This window comes from Azolla caroliniana, unplaced genomic scaffold (assembly GCF_043228905.1).
Source record: "Azolla caroliniana isolate FFs.n. ecotype wild unplaced genomic scaffold, voAzoCaro1.0.p SCAF_1, whole genome shotgun sequence".
Lineage (NCBI taxonomy): Eukaryota > Viridiplantae > Streptophyta > Polypodiopsida > Salviniales > Salviniaceae > Azolla > Azolla caroliniana.
In genome coordinates, this window is record NW_028230436.1 from 3204082 (window position 1) to 3217418 (window position 13337).

The window sequence follows — 13337 nt, forward strand, 5'->3', positions numbered from 1 at the left end:
CCGTTCTATATAGCAAGGTCTGTTCAGCTACATAGTGTAATGAGGATATCCTAGATTTGATGAGGACACTGCTGCTTTTGCAAGGTTTGATGAGGCTATACATTATATTTTTAGGCTTTTTCATTAAAAAACTCATCTAAAACACTTAGTTCATGAATACTTGAAACCAAATACTTTGGGCATTTATAAATGCATGTAACAATGCCAAGACTTATATTTTGAATTTATCCATCCTTATCGCTTAAGGTTTTCACATTTGGCAACACTCAGCGTTTGAATAATAATCAACAAAGTATGATTATAATAATAGCATTTCCATGAGATGAAATTTGTGCAGCAAAAATATTTGTTCGTCTAAACTTTTAATCATGAACATAGAGAAACGCTTAAGTAGTCCTCTTTACAAAACAATTCATTACTATATTGGTGAAACTCTATTTCTACCGTTGTGGATGGAATCATAACAAGGGAAACATAAACGTTCAGAATATCTATTTTTTGACTGGGAGCCTCAAATATCAACCATGAATGATAGGTGAAGACAAATTCCCTAAAATACTCCTTATGCAATTTATACCTAGTTCATGAGAATATAGTTATGTAGAAAAATGGTTGAACATGAATATTTCCATCACAAATAAATTATTCCATACAAAACAGAATAGACGACAATGATAACCTACACATTGAAGGTTATGTTTTAATGTCAAATTTTCTTGAAACAAAATGTTCGAACTGAAGCAAATAACTCAGATACTCCAAGCCCATTGGGAAATTTTGATGCCATGAATATTGTGAAAGCGTGATTTTGGATATCATCTTTCTCCTCCGGCCACTTGCCATCTAGAGTGAACCCAGAATTGTTTGCAGAGCTTAAGATGAATTGTTCATTCACTTGTCTTTCCACATGGCATAGAATAAGTAAAGGGTCTGGCTTACCCAGTATTGGTTCAGCCATCAATGCCTTCGCAGTAGCGAACAATAAAGGTACCGCCTCTGCCACATATGTTACATCACTTCCAATAATGACATCAAACCCTCTCCCACTGGTAATTCTATGAACTTTTTCGATGTGTTCTATGCAACCCCATTCCAAGAGCTCAATTTTCAATGTATTTCGAGTTATTATCTCATCATTGGACTTCACATTGTCTGAAAGAAGAGCCAATGCATTTGAATCTCCATCAGTGGCAACAACAAGATCTGCCACTGTGGATGCAACAATTGAGCAAATACCTACTGAACCACAACCTAGTTCAAGCACATTTTTTGATGTGATGATCTGGTTGTTTTTAGAGAGAAGGTCAGCAAGAAAAAGGGCAGATTCCCATAGCATAAGTCCTGTTGCTTTGCAACTGTGTTGATACTCTTTCGACAAGGTTCGAATTTGAAAAAAATGTCCATTTACAAGGATTGGCAAGACCTGGAAGCATCATGAGACAAATCGAATTGTCTTTTTCCATCTACTTCTTCAGGGACGGTGAGTTTATACGACTTACCTCCAGTTCAGGAACCCCAAATATTTCAGATGCAACACCCTCTGACAAATCTATATCTTCTGAACCTGAAGCACATCAGACAAACTGAACAGAATGTTGGAGAAACTTACAAACGTAGATCATCTCTGGCAACCATGTCATCTACTCATGATATTAGACCTTGGGGTCAGATCTAGCATGTAGCATTCAATATCTATAGGTGGCTAGTGACAAAGTGCAAACTGGATAAGTTTTTTTATGTAGATAAGTTATCACTGTTACAGAGTGAAAATACAATTTTTGAAAAAACTCTATTGCTACTATTTGTTAGAAGATTGAAGAAATACTACGAAGAAAAATAAATATATTTCTCGTTCTCTTTGAAATTGCCATATTCATTATAACTACTTCATAGCTGGATTATATCAAACCTCCCCTAATTATTTGGTAAATAACAGCTGAAAGAATCATTGTAGTGGTAAATATGGGAAAACAAACGCATATGCATTTTGGTAGGGTTTTCACATATCTTTTAGGATTTTCTCATATATTGTCACCTGAAGATTTCACTTCTGCTACATCCATACTGTTTAAATTGCCAAATACGCCTTGAATCCAACGCCTGTGAGGAAAAAAAAGTAAACAAGTGTACAAAAACATTCATAGATGAATATTACCATTGGATCTGATAAACATATATATTGACCTATTCATTGTAATTTCTCTAGCTCTATTTTCTATTTTTCTCTCGTGAATCTTGATTGTCTCACAAGAGAATCCTTCAGATGTAAAAAGATCATATAGCATGCTCTCAGTGAAATAAAATACACGCTGCGAAAAAAAAAATGCTTGTCAGTGTGTCTGGATAAAACACTTGTAGAATCTGATATGAATAAATTGAGTTGATGATACTGACAGTGCCATCACTTCTAACATAGAAATTATCACTGATCTTCTGTATTTTATTGGATAACCGTTCCTGTTTGAATGAAGTACGAGTATAATGAGCATTTTGTTTCAGTGCTGGAGTCTGAGCATTTCCTAATGCTGTATAACGCTACTTCAAAGTACAAGAATAGTATTTTCTTACAAATATGTAATTAGCAACACAGATAGCGTACCTGGGCAAGGTCACCAGAAGCATAGTCTCTTATCAACACGTGACTCTTAGGCTAACAAAAGAAGATATTTCTGAAACAAGTCAGGTAACTGAATTGAGGATAACCCATGATGAACCTACATACCATTGGCTCCAAGCATACATACCTTCAACACCTTTTTTATATTTCGAAGCACAAAAGGCATTTTCTGTGGAGATATTGCTGATAGACAGAAAACCTTAAAACAGGAGGAAAGAACACTTACGATAGAGAAATCTGAAGATAAATCCACTAACAGTGTTCTAATATGAGAATAAATTACATACTTACCAATGTCACAACGTCAATTGAATGAATAGGAATGACCGAGGCTAAGTCATCACATGTTACATCACAAACAAAGGCATGAATACGCTTCTCTGTGTAATCTTTATGAGCCTATATTTGATACAGAAGAGGTAAGAAAAAAGATTCTTTTTAAAATGTTTTTAAAAAAGGTGAAAAGAATATGAGGATTTGCACCTTTAACAAGTTGATGGCTTTGGCTGAAAAGTCAGAAGCATAAATGAATAAACTTGGATACGTTTCTAGCAATGGAAACACACTATTGCCAACACCACATCCGATCTACTATACAATAAGATTAGTTAGGCTTCCTCTTACAAATATGCTCTAAAAATCAGTAAGAAGAATCCTCTACAAGATAAGGTATTATGACATGGCCACACATGAGACGCACCTCCAAAACTGCACAGGAATGACCTCCAATTTCGGACAATGCCTCAGGCACATGGTCAGAAGATGAATTGCTGAGCTGACATTTTAAATCAATTGGCTTGTGAGTCATACAAAACAAATACTCTGGCTGGAAGCACTGGTTCACTAAATATATGACAGAAAACGGGTGAAAAAGTGTAACCGAGTAATCAAGTGTGTGCATTTGATTGTCAAAAGGAATAAGCTTTAACAGGCAAATGTTTTGTCTTTACCTATGTTTTCGTGAGTTTTTTCCTTTTTCCTATTTTTCATCTTCTTTTTGGGGGCTTTCTTTCCCCCTTAAGACAGTGCAGCAAACAGAAATCAACCAATGACAAAAAAAGATGCCTTTTTACATAATCTTTTGCCATTCCTGAACCAAAAAAACTCATCGGATAAAGCTCACCAAAAACAGTTCTACAGAAAAAAGTATGATTTAAATTTGTAACGATGTATTTGAACGTGATGCAAATTTGAAACTCTTCAGAAAATCTACTATGAGCATATCAGCACGAGGAATGCTTTAAAATATCAATATGATACGAGCACTCACTGGTTTCTGAAAGTAATCTCCCCATTCCTTGTGAAGGTAATGTCTATCTTTGAAAAACTACAAATCACACATAGTTTGATTAGGCATTAAAACGTGATCCTGTGATTTACATCAAGACTGAAAAATAGATAACCTTATCTGTATTCCGTTTATAGAATGTCTCCCAATACTTTTTTGCATCCTTTTCATACTTATCTGCACATTTTGACAACAGCAGTTTTACAAGATAGAATATCATTGTGTGTGTGTGTGTGTGTGTACATACATATATATGGGGATAGTTGAGTACAAAATATAAGGGCGTTCCAGTAATATGTTTTATACAATCTAGCATGTTTTCATGGAAGGTCTCCTTCTTCAGTATTTCATTGCACAACAAAACAGAAAAACTCAAGAAGAAACGTTCATATAGACGTCGGAAGAAACAAAAATGTACCACTTTGGGAAGCTCATTTGCAATGATCATATAGCTACCAAATCTAGAACAGCCATGAGGAAATCAGAAGCGAACACGAATACAAAAATTGGTGTTCTATACGTGTGCATTACATATCAATGTATGAAGACAGAAAAACACAGTATAGATTGGTTTGGTTTGCATACCACGCCAGAAGTCTGAGACGAGATCTGTGGGAGGGGGATAGATTATCGTCTTTTTTATCTCTTGCGCGCCCGTGTCCATCGTCTTCTGTCAGAATTGGTGGAGAAAAGAGTCACTTCGATTCACAGGCCATCGCCGGCTAGAACCCTGACTCATTCATGTATGTATGTATTCTCGCTCTCTCTTTTTTCATCGTAAGGTAGTTGTAGTAGTAAGTTGTTACACTACTAGCCCTAGGTTTTGGGTTCGAACCCCAATTCTCTCACCTCTCTATTACTCCATAATAGAACATGTCCTCTTAATTTACTAGATGTCATTGTGGAATGTTGTGGGTTGAACCCATGACCCTTAGGTCTCCATTGGGCAACCTTACCATCTTATGTATTCTCACACTCTCTTGCTATTTTTCTTCTAAACGCGCTAGATAGATCAGGGGAAAAAAAACGTTTGTAGCATCATAGTTGCATTTCACACACATCGGTAGTAGGATATGATTTTCTCTCTATCGCTCTCTATACTCGAAGGTTGTAGGGCCAACGGTATCTACTCCCCCTTTGCCACAAGGAGTTGGCTGGGGTCAACTACAGGATTTAAGTGTTCATGGTCATCCTTGTCCTTGCACATCACAAGATGTGGGATGATGCCCTCGCTTAATTACTACTACACAATCAATTATGCATATCATTTGGCTTTTTAAATTATGTGTATTTCTCGCACATTAAAACGGCATGTGAGGTTAAGTTCATCTCTCATCTCTTGAGTTCTTTTTTATTTCATTTGCAAATCTCTCATGATTTCCTCTCATACTTTGGTTGATTTCTCATTAGCCTAATGTTGAATTCTATGACTTCTTTCCTTGAGTTGATGCAAAACATCTCTTTTCTATTCACCAATTCCTCCATAATCATTTGAAGACGCTTCATGCATTGCGTGACCCAAGGACACTCCATGGTGTTGTAAGATATATGTGAGAACCATGGATCATTGTTAGAAAATACTAAAGGCAAGAAAACAATGGGTATAGCACCAATTCAAACCCAAGTTGGGTTTGGCCTTGTGAGTAGAGTAGACATGTTTTACATACTCTATTTTACTTCTACAACAAAGGGATCCTCATCTCATTTGTAAGCACAATTAAAAGTTTTCTTCTCAATTGTAATTAATTTGTATGTTGCTCCTTAATCATGTCATACATTGTTACTAATAATTCATCCTTAAGTTAATCTCGCTGATTTGCAACAACAATTACAAACTCCTTGAGGCCTCAACTCCTTAATGCAAAGCCTAAGCTAGAGATTTAACTAATCCATCCGGCTTTTTGTTGCCTAGAGCATGGTGTTGAACATCCAAACCCATATACTCGAAAATTGTGATCCAAGCAAACCTTTGCAAAGGGGATGCAAAATAAGAAAACAATCATTATGATTCCATATTGTAAGGGTAACTCTTATGCTCTACCGTGTGAACTCAACCTTGCTATAAGTAATGATAAAGTAAAAAGGAATATTACCAAGATAAAAATATTACTTGAGTTAGGGTTAGAATGAGGTAGATTGAAAATCTATTGTGATCATCAAGGACCTCTAAATAATATTAGGAGGGATATGTATTGTCTGACCCTAGGCAGATCATGATCCTTTTCAAAGAGGATGTCAACTAACATGGGCAATGGACAAAAAGTTTTCATAAGTTGAACACCTTCTAAGCTGATGTATATGTGTGTGTGTGTGTGTGAGAGAGAGAGAGAGAGAGAACCCCTTTACATGTAAGAACCATTGTGACTCAATATTCACGCACACCACTCACTTCTGTATTAATTACATCATCTCTCTTTGGATTCTGTATATTGTCATCATGACTAGACCATCGAACCATTCCCATCACTCTCAGATTCCGTGTAATCAAGAATCCAATATGGCTCCACTTTAACTGCCACAGTAATTTCGATCATTTTGAATCAGCTTCAAATGTCCCTGGCTGATGAACTACTAATCTACCATTGAAATCAGAAACTTGAGGAGTCACGATCAGCTGAACAGTGGTAAAATGCAAAAGAGAAAGATCCAGCTTCCTCTTGGAAACAATGTGAATGCTCCATGCTAAGGTCCAGGTTTGGATTTTGATGGTCGAAAACTATTTCCAAGCTATTTCCAGCCTGACCATCTAATGATCCAAAATGTTTCATGCAGCTTAATTTCCAACATTCCCTTCTGAACCCTTGATACCTTAAAACACCTCTCTTAGGCTCCATGGGCATTCAAAATCTATTTCTGAATCCATTTATTCTATATAAACATGGAATAATGGTTATATGCATGTTGAACCTTGCCCGATCATTTTCAAAATTGGCTGTCAGAAACTATTTCCAAGATGGTTCAAAATGCCTTATGCAGCTTAGTTTCTAACATTCTCTTCTGAACCCTTGAAACATCAAACGACCTCTCTTTGGCTCGATGGGTATGTGAGGTAAGTGCATAAGGCGAATCTATTTCCAAGTCTAGCCTACTTGCTTGTTCGACTGCAAGCCTCCCTCGCTCTATATCACCATATGTGCAACATCCACCAAATAAACTTTTCCATATCAGAGCATTCGGTGGGAATGGCATGCTTTTGATAACATCCTCTGCCTTCTTAAGATGGCCAGATCTTGCATAAAGGTCTACCAAACAACCATAATGCCCAACACCTGGCACAATACCATGCACACCTTTCATGGAATCAAAAAACTGCACACCCATTTCCACGAGACCCTCATGACTGCAAGCTGAAAGAACACTCATGAATGTAATCTCATTCGGTTTGACACCTTCTGCCAGCATTTTAGAGAAGATGTTGAGTGCCTCCTTAGCAAATCCATGCTGAGCATAAGCTGCCATTAAAGCATTCCATGACATTACATCACGCTTTGGCATGTCGTCAAACACCATCTGAGCATCTTTCAAGCTTCCACATTTCCCATACATATTGATAAGAGCTGCTCCCACTGCTCTATTATCTGAGTCAAAACCTAACCTTCGTATAGAATCATGGATCAATCTTCCCTCCTTAAGGTCAGAAAGAAGTGCACAAGCTCCAAGGGCACTCGCAAATGTAATTTCATCTGGCTTTATGCCACCTGATTGCATCTCCCGAAACAACTCCAAAGCCTCTACTCCATGCCCATTTTGTGCATAAGCGAAGATCATGACGGTCCACACATGAACACTGCGTTGATAAAGCATATCGAAAAGCTTCCTCGCATCCTCCAAGCGTTCACATTTAGTGTACATGTCAATCAAGGTTGTTCCGACAACCACGTCAGATTCAAGTCCTTGCTTTATAATCATGGCATGGACACTTGCTCCATTTTCTAAATCAGCCACAGAGGCACAAGCTGAAATTATGGTGCTTAAAGTGAAGTCACTAGGCTTAAAGCCCAATTCTACCATTTGTTTGTAAAGTTCTAAAGCCTCATGGCCTAACCCATGTTGAGTATATGCGGCAATGATGGCATTCCATGACACAACATCATGATCAACCATTCTCATGAACTCATTTGTAGCATCCTCTAGGCTCCCACATTTACTGTACATGCTTATAAGTGCATTACCGACAACAATGAGGTTTTCATAGCCAGTGTCCACAATGCCAGAATGCAGTATTCTCCCTTCACAAAGATTGGCTAAGACCGAAGAAGCTTCCAGAAGAGAAAGAAAGGTAACACAATCTGGTAGAAATCCTTCCTCTTTCATTTTCTCGTATGTGCAAAAAGCGTCAACCAAAAGCCGTAGGTGGACTTGTAAGCCAATCATCGAATTCCAAGCAACCACGTCTCGTTCTTGCAACTTATTGAACACTCTCAGTGCATCATCCATGGATTTACACCTCCCATACATGTTCATTAAGACTGTTCCAATTACCAAATCTGACTCAAATCCATATGCAATGGCACAAGAATGTACATATCTCCCATTCAGTAATTCAGATTCATTCTCACAAGAATTCAAAATCGTGATAACCGTAACCTCATTTACTCCTTCATCCAATTCATGCATCTGATGAAAGAGTAATTGAGCTTTCTCTGTCTGTCCATGACTTACGTATGCAGAGATCATGATGTTCCATGAACATGCTGTCCTCTCTGGCATTTGATCAAACACGGCACGAGCATGTTGTAATACACCGCATCTATCGTACATTTGGATGAGTAAATTCCAAAGAAACAGAACACTTCCGAGTCCATATGCAACCATGTGGGTGTGCACTAATTTTCCTAGAGATAACGATTTTGTTTCTCCACAACATCTTACCAGATTCACGTATATTTGAATATCAATCAAAATACCATGTTGGTAGAGATTATCCACAAGATCCTTCAACGTATCCTGCCAAACAAATACCTTCTATTAAGGCTTCTTGACTGGAGTTTGGAAGGCGAAACACTATTTAAACAATTTAATCGATTAAAAAAAATACTGAATTTATTAAAAATCTTAGGTAATTACTGGAGCAACTGATTTTCTTTGGCACGAAACTAGAACATACAAGCCTTCTTCAGTACCTTACCAGCACATATTTTCCAAATTAATAAAGACAATGGATTCATACCTTACCAACCCTAATTACTGGTTGAGAATGAGAACCATCTTGAGATTCAGACACAGAGAGATCAAAACCTCTGTTGGTACCGAGCAGATATTGGTCACTACTATCCGACTTCACGCTCTGTTTGAGGTTCCCTGAACCTTCTGTGTGGAAGGATACATGGGTTCTAGCTATGGCAGCAGTTCGAATGGAAGGATCGGCCCTGTTCCATGTGAGATAGACGCCGCCGGAGGCACCACCACACAGTGTCTCCATGCCGGCATAGAGGCGAGCAGACGGGCGTATTTGGGGAATTTACCGAAATACCCCTCCCACGTATTTTGGAATTCCCTAAATACCCTTGCCTCTTCTCCTCCTCCCCCTCTTCTCCTTCTTTCAATAAAAGTTGTGTGTGTGTATCCAGATTCCAAACAACATCACAATCAATCCATACATACAAAAACTTGTCACCCATTCCCATACAACTCCGAGGACCTTATGGCAAGCTAAACCATCTAAGATGTTGTAAGACTAGCTTATTGACATAATTGTAGCTCTTCTAAAGGACAAGGCGCATCTAGGAAATTTCCACATCAATTTTCTTTTAATCCTAGATACATGTTTTGGTACCTCGAACGAGAACCCATTTCTCTTCTTCCCATTGTACCATGGCTCCAAACAAATAAGGTTGTCAAACATGATTTTATATGATGTGGAATGTAAATATCAAAGTTGTGACTAGATGGGTGACAAAGCCTCCTAGTGAGAACCCGTTTCTCTTCTTCCGATTATATCATGGCCCCAAACAAATATCATAGACAAACATGACCTTATATGATGTGGAATATAAATATCAAAGTTGTGAGTAGAAGGGGTGACAAATTTTCCCACATGGCAATCCATATGGGTTGCAAATCCTGAAGAGTCGAGACATAACAACCCATATGGCATTAGCAATTGGGCATTTAAGGAATACATAGCCCATCTTATATGCATTGGCATTTGAAGCAATCAATACAAATTCTCACTCTCCCTTGTTCCTTGCATAAGTGTGCCAACAAGAACTGTAGGTTTGAATAGAGTTGGATCGTGACATCATCGATATTGTTGTTACAAGAGAAACTAAAACTCGTAGTGGCATCCCTCCTCCATATGATTCTCTTATTAAGTGTGGATGTAACCATTCTTAAATCAATACACTATGAGCTCGTTCATGGAAGAAAAGTGTTCTTTACTAGATGAGTACGTTTGATAAAATGATATGATAATGGGCCCAAGTTAGGGTTCAGTTTTAGATGGCTAAATAATATATAAACACAATGCTTTTCATAATGTGTTGTTATGCGAGTTCTTTGTACTTTAGTGTGAGATCATGTCCATTAACCATTTGATTCTAAAAAACTAGTTTAAAACTCCACGACCCAAAGGTTTAAATCAATAAGAATTGTTCTTTTATCAATCCATGTACCAACCATGAATTCTAACCTTCTTCGATTATTACAAAACAACAACCACGTGCCACACATGTTTAATATTTGTGGAGATACCAAAGCCAAACATGTAAGCACATAAAGAATTTGAATCATGGTTATGACAATGTAGAAGTGATTATCTCATATATGAATGAAATCATTGCGAGGTGTTATCCGTGGGACAAATAAGAACAAAGGTGTGAAAAAGGATTGTAAAAGTAAAGTGTGAAAGGGGATGAGTAGGACAAGCGTGAAGATACCCGAGCACTCGCAACCGAGGGGGAAAGTAACCAAAATACATGAGTCGAGGATTAGGAGAGAGTAGTTGAAGCACGACAAGAAGAGAGAAAGCTATATAAATCGTAAAGTAACAGAAGGAAAGGGAGACAGAAAATATCCTTATTTCAAGCCAGAGTGACTAAGTTTAGATTCAAGATTTGTATTTAGAGAGAGCGTGACCAAATTGAATCGGTCTGTACTACCGTTGTAATTACTCTATTCAATAATCAATACATATACTTTTTGGGTCAAACTATGTGCTTGTCTCATCTTAATCCTATTTATGATTTTGTTAATCTAACGTATAAGTCGTGAGCACAGATCGGTTGTAGATGATTCCCATGTAACGTTTCGGCCCTACCTTAGTCTCCTACGCAACCACGATTCCTTGACCCAATTACTCAAGGGTAGCGATCGAAGGTGTTTCTCCAAGAGGGAGATAACACAATTTGGCATGCCCGATGGGACAATGCATTGCACGTCAAAACCACAAAGCCCATGCCAAAAACTCATTGACCGGAACTCCATCAGTCTTCTCTTCTCTCATCAGTCGGAAATCCCTCGATCGGAACATTGCTCTACGATCGATAACTTCGATCGAAACTAACTTGACACGAACCTTCTCATTCGGTCAAGATACCACGTGATTGGATCACACACCAATTGGCTCGTCCACTGTGGTAAAGTCGCTTAGATTTAAAAATGATTTTGGGTGTATGCGTATTTTTTCTTTATTAGCTTGAGTGGTGATGAGTTTTTGTACCCTTAAGTTTTTGAAATTCTACGTCGTACCCCTCAGTTTTTTAAATTTATTGATTGCCCTTATGAAATTTAGGCATGTGCCCTCCTATTTTCAAATTTTGATTGTCTGACCTCTGAGTTTTTGAAATTATTTCATTGCCCTCGAGCTTCTGAAATGCTTGATGATGCCCTTATTTTTCTTCTTCTCTGTTCTTTGAAATATAGAAGAGGGAGCCAATTATATTTCAGCAAAATCACGTGCAAGGAAGTTGTATGCTCTAACAAACTCCAAAGTCTCTATAAAACGAATGTATTAGCAAAATAACAAAATAATAAAGCACTCGCTCGACAAGGAGGAAAACACACATCTTTTATTTGAATGTATCATCCATGTTTACATGTGCCGAAACACACACATTTATATAAAAGTATGATGTTTGAACCAACCAAACATCAAAAGAAAAGTCATGGGTATGTTCATATTTTGATGGAAAACTCATGCTAGTGGTTGCCGTCACCGACTACCCTGCTTCTCCACCAATATGTGAAATGCACATAAAGAGAATCGAAACCAACTTGCTTAGCTTCTTACTTCTTGCTCAATTTATAGTAGATACAAAGGTAACCATTTGGGTTGGCTTTAGCTACATGCATGCTAAAGGGTGGCACGAAGGAACACATGTACACCACAACATGAAGGCAGGAAGGCGTGCACTTGCACCAAAGGGACACCACAATATACATATCTATAAACGATATTAGTTGTCTTTGTCGGTCGATATAACAAGTTGATTTGACATTAGATTCGCATGCTTGCTTATTAAAGTTGATAAAGGTCATGGATTCAAGCATGTATTCATTAAGGGGCAGTGTTAATCAATAAAATAGAATGATCCCGTGTGATGATAAGCCGAGTCAAATAATTCCAATGTTTCTCCCTCAATGGTGTTACTTGGTGACCCAAATGCATCTCCATGTGGTTGAAGTATGGGATGGTAGCATCTTTAAGTCTAGCTGGAAAGTGTTTGGAAATGCTGACAAATATTTATTTCAAATGTTTCTCAATTTGAAGGTACATATGCAACATATCATGAGTTAGCCTCAACTATGTAACTTGGAGACGGTCATGTATTACATACTTAAGATTATAAAAACCTTACATTAACCTCCTAAAATTGCATTGAAAGGCACATAAAAATATATAAGATGGCACACAAAGCGAAATAATATGTTATGAATGAATATAATATACAAGGAGATTGTCAAGATAGGAGACATGACACTTTGCTTCATGATGCCTTGAAAGAGTCCTGATTCCTTGCCGAATAAGGGGGACTTTTCTTTTGTGTAGTCAATGTATCATGGCTTAGGAGAGCTTGTGAAGGTTCACAAACGAACATACACATACATATTTTGCGTCAAACACGATGTCACATTATAGTACAAATGCTTCTCATTCAACTTTGCTTTCTCCGCATTTTTTTCGCAGTGGCTTGTCCATATGTGCCCATTGTCCCTTATATGATTCCTTCTAATGTAAATTATTATTGTTTTTCTCCTAAAGACATAGTATGTCTATTTATCAAAATTGTTAAGACGAATCATTTAAATGGCTTATACAAACTTTATGCAAAGTAGGGAACCCTTATTTTAGATGTAAGAATATTTACACCAAAGGCATGAAATAGACATGCACATAAGGAAAACACTATTATAATCTACATTACCAATTAATATAATAATATTAAAAACTCACAATGTCTACTTTAGAGACAACTTCATAAACTCACTTTG

General features: G+C 37.5%; 2 protein-coding genes across 3 annotated transcripts; both read right to left on the minus strand.

Moving 5' to 3' along the window:
- Positions 1-609: 609 nt before the first annotated feature.
- LOC147868354 (S-adenosyl-L-methionine-dependent methyltransferases superfamily protein) lies at positions 610-4619 on the minus strand. 2 transcript variants are annotated; one of them, XM_087318264.1, is made up of 13 exons: positions 4491-4619; positions 4021-4082; positions 3888-3944; positions 3318-3392; positions 3101-3205; positions 2909-3016; positions 2745-2816; positions 2600-2650; positions 2395-2457; positions 2185-2309; positions 2036-2100; positions 1500-1564; positions 610-1423 (listed from the first exon to the last, which is right to left on the minus strand). In XM_087318264.1, the coding sequence occupies exons 1-13, from the start codon at positions 4567-4569 to the stop codon at positions 707-709; spliced, it is 1644 nt and encodes a 547-aa protein (XP_087174390.1). In that variant the 5' UTR covers positions 4570-4619; the 3' UTR covers positions 610-706. The 2 variants fall into 2 exon arrangements, with proteins under 2 accessions (XP_087174390.1, XP_087174381.1); XM_087318255.1 differs by having other exon boundaries at positions 3318-3413.
- A 1322-nt stretch (positions 4620-5941) lies between these two features.
- On the minus strand, positions 5942-9358 carry LOC147868355 (pentatricopeptide repeat-containing protein At3g09040, mitochondrial-like). Its single transcript, XM_087318243.1, has 2 exons — positions 9076-9358; positions 5942-8852 (listed from the first exon to the last, which is right to left on the minus strand). Exons 1-2 carry the CDS (start codon positions 9325-9327, stop codon positions 6864-6866), a joined length of 2241 nt encoding a protein of 746 aa, XP_087174369.1. The 5' UTR covers positions 9328-9358; the 3' UTR covers positions 5942-6863.
- Positions 9359-13337: the final 3979 nt, after the last annotated feature.